Genomic DNA, 25,032 nt, shown 5'->3' with positions numbered 1-25,032 from the left:
TGGGGCAACTCTCCAACAGCAATTAGGGCCCATTTTGTATTCACTTATCCCGATTCAGTTCACGTGACCAAGAATCTCCATGACATTGTCATATTAAGGCAGAGAATGACATAGAATATAGCTAAACTATTGTTTTTAACTATCTTGGCTTATAGATCAATAGTGAAGCAAATGTCTACAATTCTGAAAGTCATACCAGTTACTGACTTCAGTTCCATCACACTGACCCCTAGTAAGCCATCCATGTTCAGTGTGTGTGAAACACTAATACAAAAAGTGACAGGAAAGCCTATAAGGCTGCGATGGCCTTTTTTGCTGACCACATTCAAAAACCAAACTTCTCAAAGTCAACAGTTTGCTCAATCGTGTTCATTCTTTCCAATACAAACTAATCAGCAAAAACTGGATAACAAACATACAAGAAAATGTACTGAGAGGTGTAATGTAACACAAGTTAAAGTGTTGATAACAAACTTCAAAAAGACGTATAGAAATTTGGTCAGTGTTAAGACAAAACTTATTTAAAAGGTACCATGTGGTAAAAGAAAGCACTTGTTCTCTCTCTGAAAGTTTTTCACAGCAACAGCATTGAGCACTCCTGCCTTGGAATTCATCCTAGTTTCCCCCCTACAGTGCTCCTATGGTGTAATTACTTCAAAACATGAGGAGCGTGTCACTTGCTGTCCGCTAATGATTATCGATGTGTAGGGTTGCATCAACCTGAAGAGTTACAAGTACTCATCTCACAGGATTATCCATCTCACAAAGATCATTCCCACCCTCTCCCCTCAGAAAGTAAAACAAAGCAATCCAAGGTGTCATGGTTGCTGAAAAAGCAGTAATAATGCTCAAAGATATAGGAAAATGCCATCCATAATAATAGGCTTCATGAACTATAAGAAAATTGGGTGAGTGCAGAAAATGATGATCCAATAATATATACATATAAACTTACTTAAAATGCAGGACTTGTTCTGTGCAGAGACACCATTAATGACATTAAGTCATGCCGTAACATATTTATGATGTCACAGGAATTTCTGACAAGTGACAAAGTCCTGATGGCACAGGCAGTTTGAGATAAACCAGATCAGATGACTAATTCAGCTCAGTGTTTATGGAGAACCTGTGTTAAGGGTTAACTGAGGAAGTGATGAGCAAGAGGGTTTTTGCCCAGCTGTGTTAAACTCCTCTGCTCTCAAATGCAGCTTGAAGGAAGCCTCTGGGAGAGAGTGGGAGCTGCAGCTTTTCAAAACAGAACTGTAGGTTGGGTCATCATTGCGGTCTTATTAAACCAAACCTAACTAGGAGAGAGAAAAAGAGACATTGAGAAAGGAAAAGGGAAGAAAACGAAGTTCCCCTGAGAGAAAGGTTTCGCTTCGAATAATACTTTGGCTGCGTGTACTATACAGCCCCAACTAGGAATAAAAGACGAGAAGGCACAAAGAATAAACTCATCTCACAGGCACGGACATCAGTGACAAATACACAGCTCAGCTGACGTTGTCTTACTCTCCAGCTCGTCTCGTGAATGACGCTGACGTGAGAACTGCCTCCGGGGTCGAGAGTCCGTGTGGCATTCCCAATGGTAATCTTGGCCCAAGGTAACAGAGTACAACTCGGTACTTTCTGCTAATCCTCAGACGATGCTTGAGGTAATTTTTTTGTTTTTTTTGTATGTCATAAACAAGTTTCTTTTTCAGAAAAAGAGAGAAGTCTGGTCCACAGACGACGCATTACAGAATTTCAATTTGGAGCTACATGGTGCCTAAAGATTGTGGTTTCAGTCTCTGCAAAAATGATCGCCTTCATTTCTCATTGGTCATTCATGTCTCCTGTACCGTAGATTTTATTTCTAATGCTACATTATTGGAATAAATGAATTGTAACATATTTTCTTCAGGGAAAGTCTATATGCTCCATGAAGATGGCTACTGGTACGATGGCATTAAACCATTGTAAAATAAGTTCTATCCAAGTAGTTAAGGCTAGTACTAATTCTAGGATCTTGTACAATCGCAAAAGGTGGACGTCTACAGATGTACTAGAAGTATATTAGTAGAACTCATCTGCAAGTGTGCAGAAGTGGTATATGATCTATGTGGGAGGGGAGGGGAGGGGAGGGGGAGATTCTCTCGTTAATGATTGGCTGACAGTAGGTTTTGCCTCTGAGCATGCTCGATAATTGCTGTGTAACAGAAGTAGTACTGATCAGGAGTCTGGATGCTGAAGGCTCGTTGCGTTCGCATCCTTCGGACGGTTTGGTATATGTTGAGAGTACCCACATCTTCCAGCTGAGAAAGGCATATGTCCAGAGTACACAGAGTGCCTGGAGAGAAAAAGTAAGCAGCATAAGTGCAGGGACTGAGCAGAACACATCTAACAAGCAGCAGATAGCTATTGCCATTTAATTTAGCAGAAGTTTACACTTACACAACGAGCACAACTTCTATCAAATAAAGTTTATAAGAACACTCGACTACACAGCAAGCTGCGACAGTATATTTGTTTGAATCACAATCTTTAATCTACACGTCTATTCAGGTAAATTAAATGTCTCCTTGGCATTCTGTCTCCAAATGTTGCTATCTGCTCCCTGAGCATCACACCCAAATCTGGATATTCTCCCATGATTAGTGAGTTCAGTATAGCCAGAAGTAACAGAAAAGGTTGCAGAGGATAGTATGGTCAATGTTGTGTAAATTGATTTTCAAAAGGCATTTGACAAAGTACCACATACTAGACTTGTTAGCGAAATTCAAGCCAATGGGATTAAAGGGACAGTGGCAGCATGGGTACAAAATTGGGTAAGGGACAGAAAGCAGAGAGTAATGATGAAAACTTGATTGCAGACTGGAGAGCAATACACAATGTTGTTGCCCAGGGTTTGGTATTGACAGCACTACTCTTTTCGATATATATTAATAACCTGAACTTGTGTATATAGGGCATAATTTCAAAGTTTGCAGATGACGTGAAACTTTGAAATGTAGTAAACAATCAGGAGGATAGTAACAGATTCAGAAGGGTATATTTTGGTAAAATGGACAGACCCGTGGCAAATGAAAGTTAATGCAAAGAAGTGTAAAGTGAAATATTTTGGTAGGAGGAATAAGGAGAGGCAATATAAACCTGGTACAATTTTAAAGGGGGTGCAGAGACATAGAAACCTGTAGGTTCATGTGCAAAGCCTTTGATTGCGGCAGGACAAGTTGGGATGTGCATGGGTTCCTTTATTGATAGGGGTAGAGAGCACAGAAGCAAGAAAGTTCTGTTAAACCTTTACAAAACACTGGTTAGTATATTCGAGTCCTGGCACCACATTTTAATAGTCATGTCAAGTCCTTAGAGAGTGCGCAGAACAATTAAGGACTGGAACAACCTCCCACAAACCTTAGTCCCTATGCTCTCTATGAACTCATTTAAGGAAAATCTGTTGAACTTTTCAAAAATTAATCTGGCCATTGATTGTACTCATTGTGTGTACCTCCTGTGAAAATTCCCTAATGGAAGACTACGGAGGGAAACCTTATCAAACAGGAGATTTGCTAGAATGATGCCAGGGATGAGGGATTTCAATTATGCGGAGAGGCTGGAGAAGTTGGCATTGTTCTCTTTTGAACACAGAAGGTTGAGGAGATTTGATGGAGGTGTTCAAAATCATGGATGGTTTTGACAAAGCAAATAAGGTCAAACTGTTTCCAGTGGCAGAGGATGGGGAACCAGAGCATACAGGTTTAAGGTGATTGACAAATGAATCAGAAGCAACATGTAGAAAGATTTTTTCAAACAGCAAGTTTTTAAAAAATTCATTCATGGGATGTGGGCTTCGCTGGCTGGGCCAGCATTTATTGCCCATCCCTAATTGCCCTTGAGAAAGTGGTGGTGAGCTGACTTCTTGAACTGCTGTAGTCCATGTGGTGTAGGTACACCCACAGTGCGGTTAGGAAGGGAGTTTCAAGATTTGGACCCAACCACAGTGAAGGAACGGCGATATATTTCCAAGTCAGGATGGTGAGTGACTTGGAGGGGAACTTCCAGGTGGTGGTGTTCCCATGTATCTGCTGCCCTTATCCTTCTAGATGGTAGTGGATGTGGGTTTGGAAGGTACTGTCTAAAGAGGTTTGGTGAATTCCTGCAGTGCATCATGTAGATGGCACGCACTGCTGCTACTGTGTGTCGGAGGGAGTGAATGTTTGTGGATGGGGTGCCAATCAAACGGGCTGCTTTGTCCTGGATGGTGTCAAGTTTCTTGAGTGTTGTGGGAGCTGCACTCATCCAGGTAAGTGGGGAGTATTCCATCACACTCCAGACCTGTGCCTTGTAGATGGTGCACAGGCTTTAGGGAGTCATGAGGTGAGTTATTCGCCACAGGATCCCTAACCACTGACCTGCTCTTGTAGCCACAGTATTTATAAGGCTAGTCCAGTTCAGTTTCTGGTCAATGGTAACCCCCTGGATGTTGATAGTGGGGAACTCAGCAATGGTAATGCCATTGAATGTCAAGGGACGATGGTTAGATTCTCTCTTGTTGGAGATGGTCATTGCCTAGCACTTGTGAGGCATGAAAGTTACTTGCCACTTGTCAGCCCAAGCCTGGATATTGTCCAGGTCTTGCTGCATTTGGACATGGACTGCTTCAATATCTGAGGAGTCGCGAATGGTGCTGAACGTTGTGCTGAGTTGTTGTGATCTGAAATGCACTGTGTGAAAGGCTGATGAGAGCAGATTCAGTAACTTTCAAAACAGAATTGGATACTTCAGGGAAAAATATTTTCAGGGCTATGGGGAACGAGCAGGAAAGCGGGTTTTATAGGTAGAGGCATGGAGTGCAAAGACCAGGAAGTTATGCTAAACCTATATAAGGTATTGATTCAATCCCAGCTGGAGAACTGTGCCCAATTCCGGGCACCATGCTTTGAGAAGGGTGTGGTGGCTTTGGAGAGGGTACGGTGGAGGTCTGCTGGAGTAATTCAAGGGATTACACAGCCAGATAGGAGAAGCTGGAGTTTTTCTCCTTAAAACAGAGAAGGTTTAGAGGAGATTTGACATACGTGTGTAAAGCTCTGAAGGGTTTATAGAGAATAAATCTGGCTGTGGACTGCATAGTTTCTGCTACATTGTGTAGTGCATTTAAGCACAACAGGGTTCCCCAACATCAATAATGACTATTACTATATTCCTAATTACTGTACCCAGTATGCCCAGGTCTGTGTTTTCTCTTGTGATTACAGTACCCAGTAAAATATTGTCCTGACCCACTCCTACCTCAGTCCAACTGCAGCTGAAACCCTCAGCACCCATGCTTTTGTTACCTCTGCACCCTTTCAATGTCCTCTTGGGCAGCCTCTAACCTTGTACCCTTTGTAAGTCTGAGCTCATCCAAAACTTTGATGCCATATCCTAACTGAAACCAAGTTCTGTCATCCATCACCCTATGATCAATCACCTACACTTGACCTCGGAAAGCAATTTAACAATTAAAAAATTCTCATCTTTGTGTTAAAATCCCTCCATCACTTCACCTCTCCCCATCTCTGTAATCTCCTCCAGCTACATAACTTTCAGAGATGTCTGCACTCCTGCAATGGCCTCTTGTACATCCCCAATTTCCCTCATTGGCAGCCATGCTTTCAGCGTCTAGCTCCGAAGCTCTGGAATTCCTTCCCGAAAGCTCCCTGTCCCTCTCTTTTCTCCTTTATGATGCTTCTTAAAATTTAGCTCTGTGACCAAGCATTTGATCATCTATCCCAATACCTCCTTACGTGGCATAGCATCAAATTTTGTCTGGTAACATTCTTGTGAAGCATGTTGGAATATTTTGTTATGTTTAAGAAGCTATATAAATGCAAATTTTGTTGCTGCCTGGTATCCAAAGACCCTTATTGGAAAGTGCACTCCTATGGCTAAGATGCGAGTTGGACATGATCTTCCTCCATGGTCAAAGTCACATTCCCTATTTTCCAATCTAATGGGACCTTTCCAGGATCAAGAGAATATTGGAAAATTACAACCAATGCATCTACCATCTCAGCAATTGCTTCTTTTAAGACTCTAGAATGCCAGGCATCAGGTCCTGGGGTCTTGTTAGTCTTTAGTTCTAATATATTTTTCAGTACCTTTTCCCCAGTGATTGGAATTGTTTTAAGTTGCTACGTCCCTTTCACCTCTTGAATGACAAGTATTTCTAGGATGCTCTTTGTGTCTTCCATGGTGAAGACAGATAAAAAATCTGTTCAAAGCTTCCACCATTACCTTATTTCCCACTATTAATTCCCCAGACTCTCACTCTAGAGAACTAACACTCACTTTAGTTACTCTTTTCTCTTTTAATACTTGTTGAAAAACTTACTATCCATTTTTATATTTCTAGCTTTCTCTCAAAGTCTAATTTCTCCTTCATTAATTTTTCCACCACTCTGCTGATTTTTAATTCTGTCCAATTTTCAGGCCTACCACTAATCTTCGCAGAATCATATGCTTTTTCTTTCAATTTGATACTATCCTTAACTTTGTTAGTTAGCCACGGATGGTGTGTCCTTCGCAAACAGTCTTCTTTTCTCACTGGAATGTATCTTTATTTGAATGTTAGGAAATATCTCTAAATGCTCGCCACTGCATCTTTACTATCCTACCCTTTAACCTGTAGCCAACTCTGCCTTCATACCCTTATAATTGCCTTCATTTAAATTTAAAACACTAGTCTTAGACCCACACTTATCACCCTTGAGCTGAATGCGAAATTCAACCATGTTAAGATCATTGCTTCTTTACAGAATTATGAGGTCATAATTCTGTCTCATTGCATATTACCAGGTCTAGAATAGCTTGCTCTGTCTGGCTCTAAAATGTGCTGCTCTAAGAAACTGTCCAGAACCTTTACCAATCGGATTTGTCCAATCTATATGTAGATTAAAATCACCCATAATTATTGCAGTACCTTTCTTACAAGAGTTGGAGCTCATGGCCCCAATTGTTCCTCTGGCAGACCCACTGGGGGTCATGACTCACGGTTTAAGAATCCCTGCTATAGTAATATGTGCACATCAGTTGCATCCCAAAGTAACACTGAATGTATCTAGCAGTCACATCCTCTACATCTTTATACACCCAACAGGGTTGATTCTTAACTATCCTTTGAAGTGGCCTGGCAAAGTCACTCAGTCTTAGGATGAGACCAGAACTGAGAGGTTCTAACATGGGAGATTGAAGAAGCTGAGGCTCTCTTTAGAAAATTGAAGACTGAGGAGGTAATCTGATAGAGGACTTTACGAAGAGGTCTAAATGATTAGAAGTAGAGATGATGTTTCCACTTGAGGGGGGAAGCCAAAACTAGTGGGCCATAAATATAAGATAGTCACTAATAAATCCAATAGGAAATTCAGGAGGAACTCTTTATCCAGAGTGTGGTGGGAATTTGGAACTCACTATCACAAGGAGTAACTGAGATGAATTGCTCAGGGCACAGGGTTAAAGTGATTGCCAAAAAGAGCAGAAGTCACCGTGAAGAAAAATGTTTATGTAACTAGTGGTTAGGATTTGGAGTGCACAGTCTGAAAGGGTGGTGAATACAGTTTCAATAATAGCTTTCAAAAAAGAATTGGATCAATACTCAAAGGAGAAGAAATTGCAAATAAATAGGGAAAGAGCTAGAGAGTGGAATTAACAGGATTGCTCTTTAAAAGAGATAGCACAGATTCAATGGGTTGAATAGTCTCCTTCTGTGTTATGATTCTAGAGAAAGCTAGGTAAGTACATGAGGGAGAAAGGATACGTTGATAGGGTGTAATGAAGGGCAGGAGGTGGCTCGGGTGGAACATAAATGTCAGCATGAACCAGTTGGGCCAAATGGCCTATTTCTGTGCTGTAAATGCGATGTAATTCTAAGCAGTTACACTGTATGTACACAAGTTGTATCATAAGCCAAGGTACAAAAGTGTGTTTGGCCTTAGCCAATCACTGCAGTTGATGATCTACAGATTTACCACTAGGTAGCACCAAATACCAAAGCTGCAGAAAGTTTGTGCTGTTCATGATGTGGTCTGTCAAAGCTGATTAGGAACAGAAATAACAGGGCAACAATACCATGGCAATAGTGAAGAAGCGGACAAGGTATCAGATGGCAGACATATACTGCCAGAATCTTGGAACTTGGATGTGGAGCAAAACTGAACCATCGGGGCTCAAACGCAAACACTTATTGAAGCTCACTCTGTTATTATAAGCAACTGGAAACAACAGCTCCAATGAAGCTATGGTCTCTGGTATCTTAACTGATTGGTTTTGTTTTAAATTAATTTGCGGGACATGGGTGTCACTGGCACAGCCAGCAATTATTACCCATTCCTAAACACCCCAGAGAAGATGGTGGTGAGTCATCTTCTTGAACAACTGTAGTCTGTGTAGTATAGGTAAACCCACTGTGCTGTTAGGGAGGGCTTTCTAGAATTCTGTCCCATCGATGATGAAGAAACAAAGACATAGTTCCAAGTCAAGATGGTGTGCAACTTGAAATGGAATTTGCAGGTAGCGGTGTTTCCATGCACTTGCTGCCCTTGTCCTTCCAGGTGGTAGAGTTTAGGGGGCTTGGAAGGTGCTGCCAAAGAGTTGGCTAGTTGTTGCAGTTCAACTTGCAGATGGTTCACACTGCCAGGTTGGTGAAGGAAGTGAATATTTAAGATAGCAGATGGGATGACAATCAAGTGGACTGCTTTGTCCTGGATAGTGTTGAGCTTCTTGCGTGTTTTAGGAGCTGCACCCATCCAGGCAAGTGGAGAGTATTCCATCATACTCCTGACTTGTAGTTGGTGGACTGGCTTTGCGGGAGTCAGGAGTTGAGTTACTCACTGCAGAATATCCAGCTTTTGACCTGCTCTTGCAGCCAATGCAATTATCAGAAAGTGGAGGAGTGTGGGCTGGGGGCATAGGCAAGAGATTACATAAAAGCTGGGAAGGGGGCATTTCAGCAACTTATTAATTATTACAGGGCAGCTCTCACACTAATTGTCACATTGCACAGGAAGCAAAGAGATCAGAAATACTAGAATAGTTGCAGGGCAGATTAACTTTATGATCCTTAAGATAAAAAATGCCCACAGTGTAAACCTATCCCTTGCAGATTATAAGGCGCTGATCAAGAGCACAGATGGCATTTGTATGACCCCTATTAGAAATTTTCTGGGATTTTTTTTGCACTGCAAACTCCAGACACAAGAGGTCAACTGCCTTCCATAATACCACTGGAGAGTTACTCCAACAATGCTGGATAAGTTTACTCAGAAAAAATTTGCACAATACATTTTTTTTTTAAAAAAGAAAAGCTCACTTTGCAAAAAGTTGTCCCTTTCCCAGAGCACACTGCCTGAGCTAAAAGCCATGTTAGGAATTTGTTACAGGACAGCAGCAATTTAAAATGTTAAAAGTCATATCGGACCATCTCTGTTCAATTAAAAGTTTTATTGAGGGGTGTGGAGCAATCGTAAAGTTTCATGGCTTTTCCTGTAGTGTGTAAAAATAGCACAATGAGATGTGCAACACCTGCCTCAGAGTTGAGAATTATTGGTATACTGAGTATGTCGCTCCACTGTCTCTTCCCCCTCCCCCCACCCTCATAATACAGCATGTCTTAGATGTTCTATACTATACCAGTTCTCCCAATGCCAGCACTGCAGTGGACGACTATGGGTGGTCCTCCAGGGTGTCCCTTCCACCTGTTGCCCAGGCTTTGGACAGAGAGACCTTGTTGCTGTCGGACAGCTGACCGAAAGTCAATGAGAGCTGTCGCTGAAGATGGGACACCATAATCTGGCCAGCTCAGGTACTGGAAGTGAATCACCTGGCGTCTCTCGTAGGACTGTGATAGAGAAGAAAATTAAAACCAGCATAAATACAATTCTTCGGTTCAGTGATATGTAATTCTTTTAAAACTTTTTTTTTCCTTTTCAACCCATAGTTTACACATGCATTAGGCGCTGCTCACTGTCCAAGAGAGTGGGCAAGCAACTATTTCACTGAATTTTGCTGATGTCCTTAAAGTTGACCAACAGGCTGGTGTGACTTGCCGGCCAATCGCTGTACCTTGATGGAGAAGCTCACAATCACTGCCAAACACCTCCTGATGGAAAAGGCAGGAGTTGAAGCCTACTGTGTACAGCAGACCTGCATCTGCAAAAGTTGGAGCTGCTCTTGCACCCCAACTGCTGGCTGATTTAAGGATCATTAGCAATCGCCCGTAAGTAGATTGCCAGCCAACCATCATGTAACTGCAACAAATGCTAAAGTCATGTGAGCATTACCACGAGAGGTAGAAAACAGTTAACCTTTTTCTTATTCATGAGGATGCGAGCCTCATTGGCAAGGTTGTTGCCCACCCCTAATAGCTCTTGTGAAGGTGATGGTGGGTCTGACATCAGTCGTGGGGAACTACTGAATCAATTCTTAATGCACTTAGAAACTCTCAGTATGATCAGATAAAGTCAATATGGTCCTGCAAAAGGAAAATTGACAAATTACGAGTTTTTTGAGAATGTAACTGGTGGGGTTGATAAAGAGAACCAGTAGGTTTAGTATATTTGGATTTCCAAAAAGCATTCGCTAAGGTGCCACGTAAAAAGTTAACACAGAAGATAAGGGCTTATGGAGTTGGGGGTAATATATTAGCATAGACAGAAGATTGGTTAACAGACAAGGAAGCAGAGAGTAGGGAACAATGGGGAATTTCCAAGTTGGCAGGCTGTAACTAGTGGAGTGCCACAAGGATCAGTGTTGGGGTCTCAACTATTTACAATCTATATTCAAGACTCAGACGAAGAGTAATGTATCTAAATTTGCAGATGATATAAAGTTGGATGGGAATGTAAGCTGTGAGGAGGATACAAAGTGGCTGCAATGTGATTTAGACAGGTTAACTGAGTTGATAACAAGATGGCAGATAGTGTATAATGTCAACAAATGTGAGGTTATTCACTTTGGTGGTAATATTAGAAAAAAGTTTTTTTTTAAAAAGGTGTGAAACTTTCAAATGTTAATGTTCAGAAGGACCTGGGTGTCATCAGCTGTCCCTCGATTCAAGGATGACATCTAGTTAGGGTCATGAGTTTCTGCCATGGGTTTTCATGTGACTGAACAGGCCGATTCGCAACCCACAGTTCTTTGGGCACATGGTGCAGGATGTCCTGTGGAGTAGTGGGATCTTGATCTAGGTCCCACTAAATCCTTTGGAACTGCTTCCTTTTCTTTCCTTCTCTGCCGCTGCTCTGCATCATCATTGAGACTTTGGGACTCAAAACATGAAGCAGCTTGTTGGACAATTTTGTCACCATTCTGAATGATTGGTAGCAAGCTCCTCCCTGTTATTAATGTCAACGCTGTTGCGCTTCAAGGAGACCTTCAGAGTGTCTTTGAAATGTTTTCTTTGTCCTCCCTTGGAACTTTGGCCATTTGAGCGTTCAGAATAAAGGATCTAGTAGGGGAGACAGTTTTTTGGCCATCTGGACACAGTGTCCAGTCCACTGCAGTTAATTTTGCATATGTTTTTCCTGACTGTGGAGTTGGCTTCAAGGGTAGTCCTTCCATTGAATTCTGAGGATGCAGTGGAGGCGCTGATGATGGAATTTCTATGGCCTTCTATGTGTCACTGATACACAGTCCAGGTCTCACTGTAGTACAGGAGTGTGGTGGCGAAAATTGCTCTGTACACCAGGACTTGTGTTGATTTGCGGAGGTCTTTGTTGTCAAACACTTGCTGCCTTGGTTTGCAGAAGCCTGAGCTGGTGCAGCTGATCCGGTGTTGGATGATGGCCTTTTGAGAGGGGTGGCTGCCAAGGTATGGGAAGTGCTCAACATATTCCAGAGTCTCTGCTTCAACATATATGCACGGTGTAATATTTGGCTAACCAGGTGTGGGTTGATAAGAATTTTGTTTTGACAACATTCAAAGGCAGACTGAGTCTCTTGTATGCAGAATTGAAGAGAGCGAGAGTGGCTTACAAACCTGGTGCAGAGTGGGTAACAACACAGCAGCCACCTGCAAACTGTAGATCATGCATATCTATGGTGATCAATTTAGTTTTGGCATGAAGGCAACTGAGGTTAAAGAGTTTTCCATCTAGGTGGTATTTAATACCGACAGCAGATGGCAGTTAATCTTTCATGAGGTGAATAGTCACTGCCAGGTAGATTGTAAACAGTATGGGAGCTATCACACAGCCTTGCTTTACCCTGGTCTGGATTTTCAGGGCATCATTTCAAATTCCACTCAAGACTTTTTCAGTCATATCATCGTGAAGCAACTGCAGGTTGTGGTGAAGCTTCTTGGACTTACAAATCTTTGGAGCACAATCCCCAGGGCCTCATGATTTACTGAGTCAAATGCTTTGGTCAAGTCAATGAATGCAATGAAGAGTTCCTGGTGTTCTTGACATTTTTCTTGGATTTGTCTGGCAACGAAGACCATATCAGAAGTTCCTCTGGAAGGTCTAAACCTACAGTGTCTCTGGCAGGATTTCCTCGGACACCAGAGGTAGGTGATTCAGGAGAATGTGTGTCTTGATTTTCCCTGGACAAGAGAGAAATACCTTGATAGTTTCCACAGCATGATTTATCTCTCTTCTTGAAGATAGTTACAATTGTTGCACTCCTGTAGTTGTGGGGGGAGGGGGTTCTTTTTCCTCCTAATGAGTACATGGAGCCTTGATGTGACAAAAACCCACCAGTTTTGAAGACCTCAGTTGGAACACCATTGGGGCCACAGGCTTTGCCATTTTTCATCCATTTGATTGCTTTGTGCAGCTCTCTCATTGCTGGTAGTTCACCAACGAATTCTACCACAGGGCTTGGAGAGTATCAGCTGTCACTGTGGATTTACAGTTGAGCAGTTGTTCAAAGTGTTCTTTCCAGCATTGATGGATGGCATTGTCATCCTTAAGAAGGGAAACACCATCCTGAGAGTGAAAGGGATTTTGTCATAGAGTCATAGAGGTCTACAGCACAGAAAAAGGCCCTTTGGCCCGTTGAGTCTGTGCCGGTCAAACAAGTACCTAACTATTCTAATCCCATTTTCCAGCACTAGGCCCATAGGCTTGTATGCCATGGCATCGCAAGTGCACATCCACATCTGTAGATGGCCCTCATGGTTACAAAGAAGCTTTGCATGCCATGATGGTCAGCATATTGTTGGATCTCTTGGGCTTTCCCTTCCCACCACATGTTCTTTATCTTATTGGTTTGCACAAAGAACACAAAGTTAGCATGCAGGTACAGCAAGCAATTAGGAAGGCAAATGGCATGTTGGCTTTTTATTGCAAAGGGACTGGAGTACAAGAATAAGGAAGTATTGCTACAATTATACGGGGCTTTGGGTGAGACCCCACCTGGAATACTGTGGGCAGTTTTTGGTCTCCATATCTAAGGAAGGATATCCTTGCCTCGGAAGCCGTACAGCAAAGGGTCATTAGATTGGCTCCTGGGATGAGAGGGTCTCCAATGATGAGAGGCTGAGTGAACTGCAACTGCATTCTCTAGAGTTTAGAAGAATGAGAGGTGATCTCACTGAAACACACATGATTCTAAAGAGGCTTGACAGAGTTGATAGTGAGAGGGTGTTTCCACTGTCTAGGGAATCTATAACATAGGGCCACAGCTATCAGGATAAGGGATCTATCATTTAGGACTAAGATGAGGGGAAGTGTCTTCATGTTATGAAATGTCTTCATGATAATGTAAGTGATAGAAGGATAAGAGGGGAGTTGAGGGGCTTTTTTTTCTCCAAGAGGGTGGTGGGAGTCTGGAACTCACTGCCTGAAAGGGTGGTTAAGTCAGAAACTCTCGTAGCACTTAAGAAGTATTCAGATATTCACTTGCGTTGCCATAGCCTCCAGGGCTATGGGCCAAGCGCAGGAAAATGGAATTTATGTAGGCAGGTCCTTGTTAACTGGTGTGGACAAGATGGACCGAATGGCCTCCTTTTGTGCTGTAAACACCTATGAGTCTTCACTCAAAGGGTTGTGAATCTTTGGAATTTTCTACCCCAGAGGATTGTGGTTTCTCAATGGTTGAACGTATTCGAGACTGAGACCAATAGATATTTGAGCTCTCAGGGAATCAAGGGATGGGAGTGGTTAGGAAAGTGGCATTGAGACCGAAGGTCAGTCACGATCATATTGAATAGCTGAACATGTATGAGGGGCCACTCCTATTTATGTTCCTATGTTCATAAAAATCAGACAGAGAGGGTTAAGCCTGATCATATCACAAATGTGTTTAAATTTAGTCAATTCCCAGAATGTTCGCGGTCTATCTCAAACAACAAAACAACTGGTCAACCAATCAGCCAATCTCAAAGCCATTGGCTATGCAGCAACCCAAAAGCACCTGTGAAGGCTGCACATAAGTCGGCCCTTTTAAGTTGCTGTGCACTACAAATAAATTAGAAGGTACGTGGCATAACATTACTGTGCAGAATAGAAGGGGATATTTCCCCAGTGTCCTGGGCAATATTTAGTCTTCAATAGGTCATTATCATATTGCTGTTTATGGGGGCTTGCTGTGCACAAATTGCCAGTGCATTTCTTACTAACAACAGTGACCAAACTCCTAAGTTATTTAACTGCTGTAAAGCACGTTAGGGCTCTGTGATGGGTATGATATACAAATATTTCTTGACTTTTTATCCACAAAGTTATGCAAGCAAATATGACAACTAATATGCACACAACAAGTTCCCATCAACCGCCAAGAGATTAATGACCAGATAATCTATTTATGGTCATGTTGGTTGAGGGACAAATATTTAACTAATGGACAAGAGAACTCCCCTAATCTTCTTCAAATCATGCCCATGGATCTTTGACAACCACATGAAAAGGTCACAGCAGTTTAACATCTCATTTGTAAAATGGCATTTCAGGAAGGATACAATGGATGGGTGCAACATAGATTCACCAGAATTATACCAGGACTTAAAGGTTAAGTGAGGAGGATAGGTTGCATTAACATGGTTTTTATTCCCTTGAGTTTAAAAGGTTGAGGGGTGCTCTAATCCAGTCGTATAAAACAATAAATAATAAAAAGGGTAAATACCATTTCCTCTGGTAGGGCAGTCCAGAACAAGTGGACACAACCTGAGCCAAGGTAATTAGGAGTGAAATCAGGAAGTACTTCTTTACACAAAGAAATCTTAAACTCTTGCTCTCCTCCTCCCAAACAGACTATGAATGATGGGTCAATTGAAATTTCAAGACCGATTTGATTTTTACATAAGGGTATCAAGGCATATAGAGTAAAGCTGGGTAAATGGAGCTGAGGTAGTGGTCAACCATGATTGAACTGAATGGCGGAACAGGCTCGAGCGGCCAACTGGCACACCTTCTGTTACCAAATACCTTGATGAACTGATCATTATTAAATGTGGCTTAAATCCAAAACCAGTCACTCACAAAGTGAGAATGCTGACATTGAGCCAAGTTGACAAGAGAAGTCACAAGTCAGAGGATTCAACTTAAACCTTTTCATAGTTTTATGATGAGCAATATACTTACTCACAGAGCTACCACAGGAGCAAAGTCAGTCTTGTGGCAGGGGATCTCAGGATCAGTAGCATATCTAAACATCTATCCCGCATACCATTTTACAATGTAAACACTTAGCTGTCAGAACAATGAAAAACCAGCACTCTTGATCCCCTGATGTGAAAGACCGTTGCTAGCTTCTTACTTCAGCAAGACTACAATGGTCATATACACAGTCATTTGTCCTGATCCAGCATACAGGAGCACTATCATAAAGAGAGAAAAGATTCTCCCAAATCTACAAAATCTAAAAGGACAAAGGGCAAAAGACGTATAGGAACTGCATTACACACCATCTTAACTTGGGACATATATCAGCTTTGGGTCAAAATCCTGGAACACTCTCCCTAACTGCAGTATGAAAGCACCTTCACCAGACAGATTGCAGTGGTTTAAGGAGGAGGCTTATACCACCGCCACAAGGACCAATGGGGCTGGGCAATAAATGCTGGCTCTGCTCACAATGCCCAAATTCCAATAACAATTTAAAAGTACACACACATACACACACATTCAAACTCTGGAGGAAACCAGCAAAAACAATTGAAGGAAAGGTTACAATAATGACTCATAGCATTGGGGGTTAACACTGTACCAGAGAAATGGTTGGCCTACATAACCAAACATGCCTACACAAAATAGTGAAATACTGCAGAGCTGGAAATCAAACAAAAACAGAAATGCTGCAAATTAGCAAGAGGTCAGGCAGTATCGTTCTGACGACCAGTCATCAACCTGAAACACTAACACTGTTTCCTCTCTCCACAGAGAACTACTGAGTATTTCCAGCATTTTCTGTTTTTATGCTTACATGAAGCAAAGCAAGTCTCCTCTTGCTAATATTCTAGTCATAAGTGCAAGATTTTCTGATTCAGGATTTAATATCGACTGTCAATCCTACCCACAAGTACCAAGGAAGCACTGTATAAACTGAACAAGATCAAGCTGGTTGAGTCAGTCCTTATTACCATCTATTAAGGAAGGTCAAACGACAGCAAGCACATTGATAGGCAACTCTGGGACTCAAGTATTCAAAAATCGCTCATTTGCCAATCCAGACAACTGTTCAATTAACATTTTTAAACAGGCATAAAGCAGAAAGTAGTGATCCCTTACCTCTACATTCTGAATCTCTAGTGTTGTTTTGTTATAATGTTTAAAGCTTTCTACTGCCAGGCTTTTGACAGAAATAAGTCCATAGTTCCCCTGGATGTTCTGGTCCAGAGGCCAGTATTGACCACATTTTTTCCTGCCACTCTCGTCAATTCTAAAGCAGTAAAACACACCATTAGAGAACATTACATGCAAGCAATAGTAAAGAATAGGGACCAACAGAAAGAAAGAAAAAGATTATATAGTCACTTTTTCATTCTTTGCATATCCCAAAACACTTCATAGCCACTGAATTACTTCATAAATTTTTGGAAACTTCCATATAGAGAGCCTGAAGATGCACTGACTTGGTCATGGGCAAGATACTGGTTAATTCCTGTAAATTCCAGCATAGAACTAATTCTCAGCTGGCCCCTCTGAGGAGAGAAGGGAAAACAAAAAGACAAGTCGACGAACATGGATGTGCACTCCCGCAACTGGTTACACCAAACCAAGACGGTATTGGAGAGGAATGGGGCAGCAAAAAGTACGCTTTCAAATCAACTCCAGCAGAGACAGCCTGGGGACTGATACCTCTATGCTGGCCACCTCCAACAGAGAGGCAGGCAACAAAGGGAAACCACACCATCTCCATTTGAGAGATGGTGAAGGAAACAAGGAAATAGACTTCACTACACTAAGTCCTTCCAGCAACTACAGATTTTAGCAAAAGGAGATTAAAATCAGGAGTGCATTTTAAATCACATCTGCTGCCCTGAGATGACTGATACATTCTGAGATATGGTTTCACAGGTACTGATTGTAATCCAGTACCCCATTTAGGGGCCTTGTTTGGTGCTGTTCACTCTCGTGTGTCCCATTATTTCATGTAGACAAGTGTGGCATCTGCGCAGACCTGATCTCTCCTCACCAAATGTCCTTACATGTGCAATTCCCAAGAGATCACTTGATATCGATCACGAATGGCACTCATGTCCCATTTTTGTCCATCTTCGCCCAGGAGCCCTGAAGCTAAGTATAGTGGACCCCATTGTCAATCCACTAAAACTGAGTCCCTTCCATTTTCTCTAAATGGACCAATGACAAAGTTTGATTGTTCTTCTCACACTACCTATTCATGGCTGGACAATGGACAAAAGGTAGTGATATCATTCAGGACATTTGAAAAACTGGCACCATTGTCAGAATTTAAAGTATCCCTGTTTAATTGCTTTCCTGTCTTTTGGCCAAGATTAAGTATAGATCTCATATTGTGGATCTTGGGTGCCTCAAGTTTAACACCTATGGAATGTCGAGTTTCAGATGTCAGTGCTGGTTTCAGTCTAATAACTAGCAGCAGGTCCAGCAACTCTATGTAACCCATGATTACTTAATTGTGGGTCAGTCCAGAGGGACTCATTGTGAGGTCTGAGGATGCAGTCAAATCTCTCATCACATCCTCTTTGACATCCTCTAAGACAAACCTATTGGAGCACTGATAACTTGTACCAGGGGCCATTTTCTGCTTGTGTGGCTTGTGGTTTTGACATCACATTCAGCAAAACTTCTAAAGATGGACAGAGAGAGTGAGAAGGAAGCAGCAATGTTTCTCTCTCTCAAATGGAGTCACTGGTTCTGCTTCTAATACAAGAAATGTTATACTGTCTTCCACACTTCAGGATGTTCCTAAGTGCTTCACATTTCTAAGTATTTTTGAAGCATTGTCAATGTTCCCTTCATAATTTCATTGTTGCACGTGGTCAGTTTTTTCAATGTGTGGTACCTTAACATGTTTTTTGCAGGGCCCTTAATACAGAACATGGCCTGCGTAGTACCTTCAAGGCTGTTGCGTGGCTATGCATGTACACAGCTTAGTGGGAAGATTGGTAGTTGCTGTTGTTAACGCAGGTTGATAAAGTACCATACCAGTTGTTGACATGCTGGTGTTCCTAGAGGGGCTTTTGAGATGTCAAACGACAGGATTGGCTTGTGCTACACATTTGGTTCACAAACACAATAAAGAAAGTCAATATCTTCAATTGTGGAGAGACAATGGTGTAGTGGTAACATCACTGGACTAGTAATCCAGAAGCCCAGGCAAATGCTCTGGGGACATGGGTTCAAATCCACCATGGCAGCTAGTGGAATCTGAATTCAGTTAACAAATCTGGAATTGAAAACTAGTCTCAGCAAAAGTGACCATGAAGCTACCATCAATTGTTGTAAAAACCCATCTGGTTTACTAATGTCCTTTAAGGAAAGAACTCTGCCATCCTTACCTGGTCTGGTCTACATGTGACTCCAGACCCACAGCTCTTAATCACCCTGTAAAATGGTGTGGCAAGCCACTCAATTCAAGGACAATTAGGGATGGGCAACAAATGCTGGTCTTGTCAGCGACATGCACATCCCAAGAAAGGATATACTAAAAAATGTCAAGCTTCGGATGGATGCAATTGAGGGATTCTTCACTGCTACAACTTTGTAATTGAGGATCAAGGTGCCACCTCATCTAAGGAGGACAGATGAAGGTGCAGAACCTGTGGGAAACTAGGTCAAATTGCATAGGTATGATTCGCAACAACTGTAACAAGGAGAGTCTAGACAACTGCAAGAGAACTGCTGTACCTGTATGATGAAGCAGGACATCTGGATAAAGCAAAACTAACTTTATGTCTAGGACACCAAAGAAGGGAAAGATACAACTGTATTAATTCTAACGAGGTGACTTGACAAGTCAGGCAATTAAGAACTCTTGTCACAAGGAGCAACAAAAGGCTGTGGCTCAGTTCATAGCACCCTCGCCTTTGAATCAGAGGGTTGTGGGTTCATGTCCCACTCCCGGAAACCAAGAACTGTGATTGTACTCGAAAGAGTTGCAATCTGTGACTGTTTAAAAAAAAAGGATTGGCATAACAGTGAAGGAGTACAATCACCTCAAGGAGGGACATTTCTGAGGGGTAGAGGCAAACAGAAACCACCAATGGAAAATGCAGATCTATAACTGGAATGCCAAATGGAAGTCCTCTACTCGAGGGGCAAAGAGAAACCTGCAAATCCTTGGATGGGCCAAGGAATACAGGACCACACTATTAATCTTTAAGTTATCCTTCCAAAGGTGAGGCAGTGCAGCAGGAAACATTTGTATCAACTCTGAAATCCACACTACAAATGACCCCAAGCTCCAACAATTGGGAACAGCAAGAGTGCAGGTTCCATACTATTAAGCACAGCCAAGGCCAAAATCCTAGCCCTCAAGGTCTGACTCTGATCATATAGCAGGCAGCACTAACGTCACTACAACTCCCGGGACAAGATCTCCACCAACTGCTCTAGAAAACCATAGGGATCCAGGAAGAAAACATCCTGCGAGGTGGAACATTAACACACTCAGGTATTGTTTCAACATATAATATGCTATGTTTATAAAAGATACACACAGTTTTAAACAAGTACAGTTTGGTTCCATCGAGTGTTAACTTTTTAAAAATGCAATGCCTACCTAAGCACACCTCTTGCGCTACCTGGCCACATGCATTAAGAGTAAGACCAGTGATGAGATTAAATTCCACTCTGAGTATTCATGGCAAGGACAAAACAATTACTTTCAAACAGAGAGTCATGGTTTATTTATGCGACCAGTTTAAAATAGTTTTGCTTTCACCATTAGGTAAAAACAAATGTGATCTTCAGAATAATACATTGTATACAGCTAAAACATCAACATTTTTGGAGCCAGAAGTTAAAGCTTCAGAACTGCACAAGCTAAGACCATTATGCGTTAAATGTATAATTTCTCACTGAAATAGTTCCACTTACCTTGTAGTCATGACGATAACAAGGACATGTTGCTCCCATACCATTCTCCAGAAATCATTGTACGTCTTTTCTAAAGGTCCTATGGTAGAAAATAAAAGGGCATGCGTTTAAGAAGGAAATACAATGATGGATTTTACAACTGGAGAACTGAGGCCTGCTAGAAGCTCCTGGACCAGCATTCTAGACAGTCACTTCTCCTGATGTTCCGCCCACCCCCAATTTTATAATCTCTAGGGAGAGGCAAAAAACCCAAGACCAAGAAGGGGAAAAGTACTTTAAAAAAAAATTCCTCTCCTAACACCATCAAAACCAGTCCAAGAGATTACAAGGACCGAACGTTATCTATACTGTAGTATCTACTTAAACTTTGTGCTGCTGAATCAAACACTGCTTATCAATGCAGGTTCCACAGCACATCAAGAAGCACACACACATTCAGAATCAGACAGTGGGCCTGATGACTACAATAGCCAGGGTGAGCAGCTCAGGCATTATGTCCAGTACTGGCATGACATGAGGAAGGCTGTGGACAGCATGTTGAAGAGGTATACTAGAACGGTTTCCGGTATGAGGAATTACAGCATTGTGGGGTTCTCCTTACAACAGAGAAGGTTTAGAGGACATTTGATAGAGGTATTCAAAATCATACATAGAGTGAATAAAGCGAAACTGTTTCCAATGGCTGAAGGGTTGATAGCCACAGGGCACAGATATAAGATGATTGGCAAAACAACCAGAAGCGACATGAGGAAAAAAACTTTTTTATCCAAAGGGTGGTTAGAACTTGTAATGCACTGCCTGATAGGGTGGTCAATGGTAGCCTTCAAAAGAAAATTGGGTAAATAATTGAAGAAAACATTCAGGGCTATGGGAAAAGAGTGGGGAATTGAGACCAACTGGATTGCTCTTTGAAAGAGCCTGCACAGACTCAATGGCCTCCCTCTGTGCTGTACTATTCTATGAGCTGTCTCAACTGTGGCTCAGTTAGTAACATTCATGCCTCTGATCAAGAAGGTTGAGAGCTAAGTTCAATCCAGGTGCTGAGCACAAATAGTAAGGCTGACACTCCAGTGCGGTACTGAGGGACTGCTGCACTGTTTAAGGTACTGTCTTTTGGATCGGACGTTAAACCGAGGCATCATCTGCCACTTCGAGTAGGTGGAGAAGATCCCAGGGCACAATTTCAAAGAAGAATAGAGGAGTTATCCCAGGTGTTCTGATCAATATTCATCCCTTAGTCACAATCACTAAATCAGGTTATTTGGTTATTAGCATATTGCTGTTTTCGGGAGTTTGTTGTGTGCAAATTGGCTCACACATTTCCTACAACAGTGACTATGCTTCAAAAGTACTTCATTGGCTGTAAAGCACTTTGGGAATGCAAGTGGCCATGAAAGGTGCTATATAAATGCAAGTCTTTCTTTTTCTTTTATGATATTATGGTCTCATAGTGATCAGAGACAAAATGAATCAATGCAAGTTAAAATGGTTGTCCTAACTCTATGGTAGCACATGTCTTCTATGTTTTGTTATATGGGCAAAGGGAGGAAGATTGCTCTGAGACTAGGAAAGATGCTACCACTGAAGGAAGTGGACCCTCAGCATGAACCTGTTGATCTCAAGGACATGATCAGACAGAGATTATCCATCTGACATGTGATCATATCAGAGAGGAACTCCCAAGAAAATTATACATGCCCAGCATAAATATATACCACTCTTTCTCTGCCAGTACGTGGTAATCAGCATCACTGCTAGTCCTTGTAGATAATGCTTTTTGTATGATGCTCAGCTTCAGGACAGAAAATGATCTGAAGAAATATTGATACTTGGAAGGGATAGAGTTCAACAGCCTGAGATCTTGCAACAGATACTGCAAGAAACCAAGACAGTTTAAATACGTGTTGATGCTGACACATCAGAGAAGGGACTGAAGAGGTGGATTAAGGAGGTGGAAAAAAGATTCATGAGTCAAAAGATAAGGCTAATGCTGTAATTTTGGTGAAACAACACAAGACACTGCCTCCCACAACAAACACTTGGAATCAGTTCAGAACCAAGACTTAGCATGCTGCTATCTTCCCTTTAACCTGTAGTGCATGCATTCAATATCACAAATGTGCTGATAAGATAACTTCTGATATTTCCTTTCCGTGCAAGATAATGTGAATGAAGTCAAACTGATGAGGCAATAAAGATACAAGTTCTGAAAGTCTGCAACTTGAAAGGCCAACAAGATTCATTACGTTTGAGAAGGTGCCTTGAACAACTTTGTTCAACCAAAGCACATTTGGAAAAACTCTGATGATACTCAAGCTGAACTGGACAAATGTTTGATTGACAAGGGAGTCAAGGGTTACGGAGAGCAGACAGGAAAGTGGAATTGAGACCCACAATCAGATCAGCCATGGTTTTATTGAATGGTGGAGCAGACTTAAGGGGCTGAATGGCTTACTCCTACTCCTATTTCTTATGTTATGAGAAATACAGAGCGCTAAATCAAAGCATCAATTACAAACTTCAAAAGGCTCAAGACTTTAATGGTTAACAAATCAACCAAACTGAAAAACAGCAAAACAAAAGGTCAAGTAATCCTTTTCCCCAGCTATTGTAAGAGTTACTAGTGGGAGCTGAGCAGAGAAAAAAATCTAACATAGAAACATAGAAACTAGGAGGAGTAGGCCATTCGGCCCTTTGAGCCTGCTCCGCCATTCATTATGATCATGGCTGATCATCCAACTCAATAGCTTGCTTCCGCTTTCTCCCCGTACCCTTTGATCCCTTTCGCCCCAAGAGCTATATCTAACACCTTCTTGAAAACATACAATGTTTTGGTCTCAACTACTTTCTGTGGTAACAAATTCCACAGGCTCACCACTCTCTGGGTGAAGAAATTTCTCCTCATCTCAGTCCTAAATGGTCTACCCCATATCCTCAGACTGTGACCCCTGGTTCTGGATTCCCCCAACATCAGGAACATCCTTCCTGCATCTACCCTGTCTAGTCCTGTTAGAATTTTATAGGTTTCTATGAGATCCCGTCCCCCATCATTCTTCTGAACTCCAGCGAATATAATCCTAATCGACTCAATCTCTCCTCATATGTCAGTCCCGCCATCCCAGGAATCAGTCGGGTAAACCTTCGCTGCGCTCCCTCTATAGCAAGTACATCCTTCTTCAGATAAGGAGACCAAAACGGCACACAATATTCCAGGTGTGGTCTCACCAAGGCCCTGTACAATTGCAGCAAGACATCCCTGTTCCTGTACTCGAATCCTCTGGCAATGAAGGCCAACATACCATTAGGAATAGGGCCTCTAAAAAGGCCACAATGCTGCAAACTAATAACTAGACAATGCTTCAAATCCCTAGCGAATATAGACCCAGTCTCCTCAATCTCTCCTCATTCGACAATCCTGCCATAACAGGAATCAGTCTGGTGAACATTTATTGCACTCCCTCAATGGCAAGTACATTCTTCCTTAGGTAAGGAGATCAAAACTGTGCACAATACTCCAGGTGTGGTCTTACCAAGGCTCTATATAATTGCAGTAAGACATCTTTACTCCTGCACTCAAATCCTCTTGAGATAAAAGCCAACATACCCTTGGTCTTCCGAATTGCTTGCTGCACCTGCATGTTAACTTTCACGGACTTATGAACAGGTCCCTTTGGACATCAACATGTCCCAATCTCTGCAATTTCTGTTTTTCCTACCAAAATGGATGATTTCACATCTTTCCACATTATATTCTGTTACCTAGGAGACCCGAGAAATATTGCACTTTATCAACTCACTGGAAAATCTCATAAGTGTTGCTCAGTGGAATAGCATGAGCTGCTATTGTGGTTTCAGGCCGCCCACGTTACAATCATTTAAATTAAAATCAAATTAAAACTCGGCTCGAGGTCAACGTTTCAACCTCTGACGAAGCTGGTCGAGGTTTTACTGAAACTTCTCTCCCCATCAAAGCTTGCTGATTATTAAGAGAGAGTAGCAATGTGTGGAGTGAGGCTCTGGGACTGCCCAGCATCTTCCCTCCAACATCTGACCACGACCCCTTTTCCAATCCAGTTTCTGTTGTCTCTCTGCGCTGGACACGATGTCTGGAGTCAGAGCCAAGGAATGATTCTGAAGGTGTGACTGAAACTAGCTGATAGGAAATAAGGATGTAGCTCAGAGCAGTGGCAGGTGAATCTGTCTCTTTATTTCCTGTCACTGAGTCTAACTTGGCATTATTGAGGTAAGAAGCTAGCCGTAAGATTGTGTGTGGACTACAATTCCTCTTGTTCCAGCATGGTGGTCTGGTGCTTTTAAAACTACCTCATAGCTATACCAACATTTAAAGACTTGCAATTATATGGCATCTTTCACGACCACCAGAAGTCCCAAAGCTGAACGGCCAATCAAGCACTTTAGAAGTGGGAATATGGGAAATGCCAAAGCCAGTTTGTGCCCAGTAAGCTCCCACAAACAATGTGATAATGACCAGAATCTGTTTTGTGTTATGTTGATTGAGGGATAAATATTGGCCAGGACACCAAAGGTAACTCAC

General features: G+C 42.0%; 1 protein-coding gene across 1 annotated transcript in view; it reads right to left on the bottom strand.

The window, feature by feature from the left end:
- Positions 1–1,675: 1,675 nt before the first annotated feature.
- Positions 1,676–25,032, bottom strand: part of ptpn9a (protein tyrosine phosphatase non-receptor type 9a) — a 224,515-nt gene continuing 201,158 nt past the window's right edge. Inside the window, exons 10-13 of the mRNA XM_078532553.1 lie at positions 20,478–20,556; positions 16,683–16,833; positions 9,646–9,853; positions 1,676–2,329 (exon numbers count right to left, since the gene is read on the bottom strand). Of these exons, the coding sequence (XP_078388679.1) occupies positions 2,139–2,329; positions 9,646–9,853; positions 16,683–16,833; positions 20,478–20,556 (629 nt within the window). The 3' untranslated portion in view covers positions 1,676–2,138. The remainder of the gene's footprint in view (positions 2,330–9,645; positions 9,854–16,682; positions 16,834–20,477; positions 20,557–25,032) is intronic.

Source organism: Cetorhinus maximus, chromosome 30 (genome assembly GCF_964194155.1).
Source record: "Cetorhinus maximus chromosome 30, sCetMax3.hap1.1, whole genome shotgun sequence".
NCBI lineage: Eukaryota > Metazoa > Chordata > Chondrichthyes > Lamniformes > Cetorhinidae > Cetorhinus > Cetorhinus maximus.
Note: the sequence above shows the minus strand (reverse complement) of the source record. Positions and strands in the feature narration are given on the sequence as shown.